Source organism: Macaca thibetana, chromosome 3, assembly GCF_024542745.1.
Source record: "Macaca thibetana thibetana isolate TM-01 chromosome 3, ASM2454274v1, whole genome shotgun sequence".
Lineage (NCBI taxonomy): Eukaryota > Metazoa > Chordata > Mammalia > Primates > Cercopithecidae > Macaca > Macaca thibetana.
The window spans coordinates 98763903-98772256 of NC_065580.1; the positions used below are offsets into that span (position 1 = coordinate 98763903).

The window sequence follows — 8354 nt, forward strand, 5'->3', positions numbered from 1 at the left end:
ACAGACTATTTTTGTAAAGCAATGGTTGCTTGTGAGCTAGAAAAAAAAATCTCCGTTTGACAAGAAAAATGTATAAATTTTCCCAATCCTTTACCATAGAGAAAAACAAACAACAACAACAACAAAAAAACAACACAATTTGCTTCGACCTTTTTGAAAGACCCTAGTTATCTAGGCTCCAAGAAAAAGGCACGCTCAATTTTGTGAATTACCATTTTATGTGAACAAATTGAAGTCTTATAGCATTCTTAATTTGGTTTCTGAGAGATATTTAGATAATTGGGCAATTTACAATAGAGTATGTTCTATTTGGGGCGAAACCTGCTTTTTCTTTGGGTTGCAGATTCTCTGCCCCCTTGTGGCCTTTCTCCTTCCTCTGGGGGCGTGTGTGTTTAATGCTACTGCGTTTTGCATTTCCAGGCTGGTTTGAGAAGAGCGCGGCTGCCTGGTTCCCTGAACACCAGACGGGGTTGCTAATTACATTTGCCCAGATGGCAAAGGGGGTCCCTCAGCCTACGGACTTAATTTCGGAAATTTACTTTCAGAGAGAATCGAGAGAGAGGATTGCTTTCCAAATTAAAGAGAATTATGTTACAGGCATTTGATTGTGTGAGGAGACAGAATCACAAAACAGGAAGGAAATCCTCAGAAGTTATTTAATCCAATCTGGACTCCAGAAGACATTCAAGACAGATGGGCAATCTCCTAATCTCCATGTTTTGTCTTCCTGTCTCTTTTTGAAGATAATGAAAGGATTCTTTTAAAAACATTATTTATCAGAAATATATTTATTTTAAGATATTTGGAAATCGTTGAAAAATGTAATGAGGAAAATAAAAATCATCTATAACCCCATCACCCAGAGATAATTACTATTTAAGGGTTTAACTCCTCTTCATATTTTTTGATAGAGAAAAATTAAATATACACTTTTGCATTGTATAAACGATACATGTTTTCAGATGGGAGCAGAGGCTGGCAAAATATGGCTTGTGGACCAAATCCAGTCCACATTCTGTGGGCCTGTATTGCCTGTAAGCTAAGAATGGTTTCACAGTTTTAAATGGTTGAAAAAAAGAATGACATTTCCTGACATGTGAAAATTACATAAAATTCAAATTTCCGTTCCCATCAATAAAGTTTTATTGGAACACAGTCATGTGTATTCATTTATATATTTTCTGGGGCTGTTTTTGCAGCACAGTGGAAGAATTAAGCAGTTGTGGCAGAGACTGTATGTATTAGTCCATTCTCACATTCTCTGCTGTAAGGACATACCTGAGACTGAGTAATTTATAAAGGAAAGAAGTTTAATTGACTTACAGTTCCACAGGGCTGGGGAGGCTTCAGGAAACTTAAAATCATGGCAGAAGGGGAGGCAAACATGTCCTTCTTCACAAGGTGGCAGGAGAGAGAAGAATGAGGTAAAGAGGGTAAAGAGCAAAGGGGGAAAGCCCCTCACAAAACCATCTGATCTTGTGAGAACTCACTATCAGGAGAACAGCATGGGGGAAACGCCCCCATGATTCAGTCACCTCCCATGAGGTCCCTCCCCCAACATGTGGGGATTACAATTTGGATTACAATTGAAGATGAGATTTGGGTGGGGACACAGAGCCAGACCATATCTCTATAGCACTATAAAGCCTAAAATATTTACCATCTGGTCCTTTACAGAAAGTTTGTCACTGCTTGGTATTGAATAAGCATTTTCCAATACCCTTAAATGCTTTTCAAAAATAGACAGCAAGGCTGGGCATGGTGGCTCATGCCAAAATCCCAGCCCTTTGGGAGGCCAAGGCAGGAGGATTGCTTGAGCCCAGGAGTTTGAGACCAGCCTGGGCAACAGAGTGAGACCCCATTTCTATCAAAAATTTAAAAATTAGCCAAGTGTGATGGTGCGCACCTATAGTCCCAGCTACCCAGGAGGCTAAAGTGGGAGGATCACTTGAGCCTGGGAAGTTGAGCCTGCAGTGAGCTGTGATTGTGCCACTGCACTCCAGCCTGCGCAATAGAGCAAGACCTTGTCTCAAAAAAAAAAGCAAAATTATTGTTCATATAATTTTGTGGATGAATTCAACTTTTATTCTCTTAATTCTCCTGCCTTTAAACATTTTTTTACAATGGTCCTTTAAATAATATTCAGTATAAAAAATTAAAATATACATAGAGAGTACAATATGGCCATATATCCCTCATCCAGATTGAATAGTTACCAAGATTTGGCCACATTTAGCTAATATTTCCCTTTGTTGAAATACTTTAAAGTAAATTAATAGAGATTGTAAAATTCCATCCCACTTGAGCAATCATTTTTTTAAAAAATTATAAAACGGTTTGCCAGAGATTCAGGTTCAAAAATATTATAAAACTAGTTCATGTTCATGATGAATATTGAAGCACATAAAAACAACACAGAATGTGTAAATACTTGAAGTAAAAAGTAGAAATCCCTCTTCACCCCTTCTCCCCTGCCAGTTTAGTGGGTATCCTTTCAGTTTTTTTCTTATGTATATAGGAATAAATTTTTTATAAATTAGATTAACTGCTTAAAACATAATTTTGGAATAAAGGAACAAGAGAAGAAACTTGAATGCAAGCACATAGGACAGCACTCCAGATTGGTGCCTTAATTGTTGGAGAGTGAGGACTGGGCCCCTCCTAAGTTACTAGCTAGGCTGGGATATGTTTTCTTCTTCAAATGCCACTGATCACCAAGAAACACACAACAGAAACCAGGAATGGGAAGATGATATTGGCGTGGACCCTCCTTTTACTGCCCCTTGCCACCTCCCCACTTAATTTCTCAGGTAACAGGTGGATACACATAGTAAATTCGAGAGACCCTACTTTAGGCTCCCTCAAATGAGAGTCACTGTATATAATCCACCTTATTACTTTTTGCACTTTTTATCTTAAAAGCAAAACTCAAATTTAGAGAAAGTCTGCATGAATAATGTAATGAGTTACTGTATACCCATAACCCAGATTCACTAGTCACTATTGCCATATTTATTTTCTCTATATATACATACTGATATTTATTAATATTGTTGTTATTGCTGAAGAATATGTGAATAAATTGTAGATATCATGACTCTTCTTGATCTTTCAGTGTGTAAGTGCATTTTTGGGGAAGCTTCTTCTTCTTCTTTTTTTTTTTTGAGACAGAATCTCACTCTGTCACCAGGCTGGAGTGCAGTGACAAGATCTCGGCTCGCTGAAACCTCCACCTCCTGAGTTTAAGCGATTCTCCTGCCTCAGCCTCCCCTGTAGCTAGGACTACAGGTGTGTGCCACCGCGCCCAGCTAATTTTTGTATTTTTAGTAGAGACGGGGTTTCATCATGTTGGCCAGCATGGTCTTGATCTCTTGACTTTGTGATCCACCTGCCTCGGCCTCGGAAAGTGCTGGGATTACAGGCATGAGCCACCGTGCCTGGGCTAGGAAGCTTCATTTTAATGTGTGCTGAAGTCTGGGGAAAGGACCCTCAGGGTCTACCGGATGCAACATTTCCATGTACAGTTTACTTGAGTGGTTTGTGGAGTTACCAGATCATTTTTGTACTATAAATTGACAAATTACACAGTCTCTTCAGTTGTTTCATTTTTATAAAAGAAAAATATTTCTTTTAGAAAATAAATTTTGTAGTGTTAGAATTGGAGTAAATTTTTCCCATTCTAGTTTTTGTTTTTCTGAAACGTATACATAGTTTAAAAAAATAACAGCTTTATTGAAATATTACTCACCTAACATAAAATTCATTCTTTTAAAGTACATAATTCAGTGGGTTTTAAAAAATATATTCACATGTTGAATTGTCATCACTACTTAATTACAGAACATTTTCATCACCTCAAAAAGGTACCTGTCAGCAGTGATTTTTCCTTCTCACATCTCTGTAGTCTCTGGCAGTCACTCATTCTGTTTTGTGTCTCCATAGATTTGCCTGTTCTGGACATCTTATGGAAATGGAATCATGTAATATGTCACTCTTTGTGTCTGACTTCTTGCATTTAACACAATGTCTACAAGGTTCATCCATGTTGTAGCATGTATCAAAACTTCAATTAATATTCTTTTATATAGGTAGGTTACATTTTGTTTATCCATTCATCAGTTGGTAGACATACACATTGTTTTCATGTCTTAGCTATCATAAATAATGCTGCTGTGGACATTTGCATACAAGTTTTTTGTGTGGAAATATGTTTTCAATTCTCTTGGGAATATACCTAGAACTGGAATGGGTCATTTGGGAACTACATTTAATCTTGTGAGGAACTTTTCTGAGAAACTGCCAGCCTGTTTTCCCAAGTGGCTGTACTATTTCACAATCTCACTAGCAATGCATGAGCATTCCAACTTTTTCATATCTTTACTGAGACTTGTTATTGTCCACCTTTTTTTATTATAGCCATCCTAATGTACATGAAATTTCACCGTAGTTCTGATTTGCATTTTCCTAATGACTAATGATATTGAGCATCTTTTCATGTGCTTATTGGCCAAATTGTGTATCTTCTTTGGAGGAATTCTATTCAAATTCTTTGCCCATTTTTTAGTTGAGTTATTTGTTCTTTCATTGTTGAGTTTTAAGAGGTTTTTATATATTCTGGAGACAAGTACCTTATCAAACATATGATTCAAAACATGTTCTCCCATTCTGTGAGTTGTCTTTTTATTTTCTTAATGATATTTTCTGAAGCACAAAAGTTTTTCATTTTAATAAAGTCTAATTAATTTATTTTTTATTTTGTCATTTGTGCTGTTGGGATCACATCTAAGAAACTATTGCTAATCCAAAGTTATGAAGATGTATACCTATGTTTTCTCTAGGAAGGTTGTATAGTTTTAATTCTTATTTGTAGATCTATGATTCATGCTGTATTAATCTTTGCATATGGTGTGAGGTAGGGACATATATTTTAAGAATAAAAGTATTTAAGAAAAAATATTTCAGAATAAAATGTTTTTAAGAATAAACAGTTTTAAAAATAAGTTTATGATCATAATGAACTGACAGCTTTCAAAGTCCTAATATTTGTTGTTTCAAAATTTGTATGCCTGTAGGCTAGAAATTTAAATTGATCATCATTAGATTGAATTAGAAAAAGATATACAAAAGCAAAGTCAGCTTTTTCCTTTTTAAAAAGATTGAATAATGGAATTGTCAGATGGCTGCCATCTGTGTATTGTTCAATTAACAAAGTATATGCATGTGTTTTTTGCTCCTCCCAATAATCTCATTATTCACAAGAAAGCTAAAAATAGTCATGAAGATCTAGGTGATAAATTTTAAGCAAACAGGCAATTAAAAAATAACAGGATTGTGAAATATCCAATTAAAATCATATTAGAAAATGGTCCAGGAATCCCCAAATAACTTTTATGTACATTATATGGAGATAAATGGATCTTAAACTTTCTGGTTTTCATTTTCAGAGGTCATAGACATTTAAAAAATTTTTTTTGATAATGAAAGAATATTTATTTCCATGTTGTGCTCAGGCCTGAGCTAAAGTACATTAAGACATTGAATGATGTCACCCAGGGATATGTAACCAGACAATATACAGGACTAAGAGGAACAAGTGGTGGTGGTGGTAGAGGGGGTTGCATCAGTAATTCATGTAGAAGGAACCAGGCAGACAGTAAAACAAAAATTTGCAAAACACACCAAGTGATCAAATCTCACATCTTCAGGATAGGCAAACTTGATTGCTGGGTTAAGAACTTTAGAGGGCAATTAAGGTGGGTAGTGGTGGCATTTTCTCAGCTTAGATTGTCCTCTGGTATGTATATTTCAGCCTGTACATCTACTTGCCAGCACTGTACATTTAATTTCATGAGAAACGAAGTCCTCAATTAAGGGAAGGGAATCGCTTTGACCAGATCTTTTGGCTCAGATTTGGCAGGTTGGCAAGATCTTAAAGTCTCCATAACCAAAGTTAGAGAGAGGCTCTATATGCTAGAAGCAGTAACTAGGCACTGCATGTGGTCTGGGCCTTAATCCTCTGCAGGAAGACTGACTACAGCATCTGGCTTTTCAGACTCTACCTAAGCTAAGAATTCCACCATAATTAAAAGATGTATAAACTTGACCTACATCCTCCAACTCAAATAACTTAAAGGGCCCAGGACCCTTCCCCATAGAGCCTAAAGCCCAATATCCTTCCCTCAAGGAATACCAGCAGTGTTCAAGTTTAGCTTTGTTACAGAAAATGAGTCATAACAGATTTCTCAGTTTGTGACACTAGTCACCTTGAAGAACACCTCTAAATGCATGAACTCATTGAGACTGGTCCAACCTCTAATTTCTGGCTCCTTGTTTTTCCTGCCCCTGCCTACCTTTAAGAGACAGAGTCTCACTCTGCCACCTAGGCTGGAGTGTAGTGGCATGATCATAGCTCACCACAGCCTTAACTCCTGGGCTCAAGCAATCCTACCATATCAGCCTCCTGATTAGCTAGGCCTACAGGCATGCACCACCACGCCGGGCTAATTATTTTTTGTGGAGACAGGGTCTCACTATGTTGCTCAGGCTGATATCAACTCCTATCCTCAAGTGATCTTCTGCCTCAGGTTCCCAAAGCTTTGGGATTACAGGTTGTAAGCCACCATGCCCAGCCCCTGCCTACATTTTCAATATTCCACTCAACAAATAACATTGAGACTTCCTGGGTCTGGAAAGTAAAAAAAAAACTAAGTACTATGTAGAATTAAGCAAGCATGTAAGTGATGTTTCAGAAGTAACGTGTTTCTGTTTCAAGTAAGGCCTACACCAATGCCCTAACTCAAACAAGGACAGACAATAGTTAATTAGTTTTTATTTCATAATCATAAACTTAACTCTGCAATCCAGCTAGGTATGGAAGGGGATGAAGAAAACATGGAACCCAAAGGGAACTGCAGTGGAAGCACAAAGATTCTAGGATACTTCCAGCAAATGGGGTGGAGGGCTGCTCTCCCGAGCTACAGAAGGAATGGTCTGGTGGTTAAGGTAAAACACAAGTCAAACTTACCAGAGCTGTCCACAGTCATCTATGGTGGTCTTCTTGCTGGTCTTGACATTCCTGCATCCAAAGAGCTCCATGGCCTCCACAATATTCATGCCTTCTTTCACCTTGCCAAAGACTACATGCTTGCCATCCAACCACCCCGTCTTGGCAGTGCAGATGAAAAACTGGGAATAGTTTGTATTGGGTCCGGAATTTGCCATGGACAAGATACCGAGACCTGGATGCTTCAGGATAATGTTCTCATCTTCAAATTTCTCCCCGTAGATGGACTTGCCACCAGTGCCATTACAGTGTGTGAAGTCACCACCCTGACACATAAACCCTGGAATAATTCTGTGAAAGCAGGGACCCTTATAACCAAATCCTTTCTCTTCAGTGCTCAGAGCACAAATGTTTTCTGCTGTCTTTGGAATCTTTTCTGCAAACAGCTCGAAGGAGACGTGGTCCGAGGGCTCGCTGCCGACAGTAAGGTCGAAGAACATGGTGGGGTTGTCCATGGCTGATAGTACCAGGACTCCTGGCGACAGTAGCCTCTGCAAAGCTGGTCATAGAAATTTGAGAGTTTCTCCTAGATGGAGGTTTTAGCTATTTATTTTTATACTAAATGGTAAATTCTTGACTGTAGGTACCTTGTCTTAATCCCCTTTGTTTTTATTTTTTTCCGTCCCCAGGGCAGCCATGTTTGCTTTTACGGATTGTGTAGTACACAGCTCTAAAGAGTGCCTGGGGTTGAGCAGTGCACATCTATCTCACTGTACAGGGAAGCCCTGACTGTCACAATAAACTGCAGGCAGCAAGTCTTTTTATTTATTTGCTGGGTTAAAATGATTCCCTTAAGTTCCCTCTAAAATTACCGACAGATTTTCGGTGGGAAGAATGCATTGGAGACTGGCATTAAATACTAGTCCAGGTTAATATTTGCATTGAATGCCTCTCTTATATCTTTTAGCATACATTAAAATGGTCTCTAGTCTTGTTCTAGTAAAACCCACGACAGAGTGAACCAAGGACGAGACTGCCGGTTGGTCGTGCACACTCTGGAGGGTGCCAGGAGGCTGGCTTCATCCATGTTGCAGTGTTTCCTAAGGAATATCTTACATCTAGAGGCTATGGTGTCTCACATCTTTGCCCCCAGTTATCTACCTTGTGTGTACCTTGCATTCCTTCATTTTCAGAATGCAGAATTGAACTTGGCTTTGAAGTAAAACAATACTGTTTTTTGAGTGATCCAGCAGCTGTTATACTTTGGTGAGAGTTTTCTTCTCCACCCAAGTCTTGTTTTTCATTTCTCTCTCCACCACTTTCTCTTCTACCCCCACCTCTTCCAGCTTAC

The 8354-nt window shown here is 38.4% G+C and overlaps 1 protein-coding gene across 1 annotated transcript; it reads right to left on the bottom strand.

The window, feature by feature from the left end:
- Positions 1 to 7020: 7020 nt before the first annotated feature.
- On the bottom strand, positions 7021 to 7518 carry LOC126950870 (peptidyl-prolyl cis-trans isomerase A-like). Its single transcript, XM_050784824.1, has one exon. The coding sequence runs from the start codon at positions 7516 to 7518 to the stop codon at positions 7021 to 7023; it is 498 nt and encodes a 165-aa protein (XP_050640781.1).
- Positions 7519 to 8354: the final 836 nt, after the last annotated feature.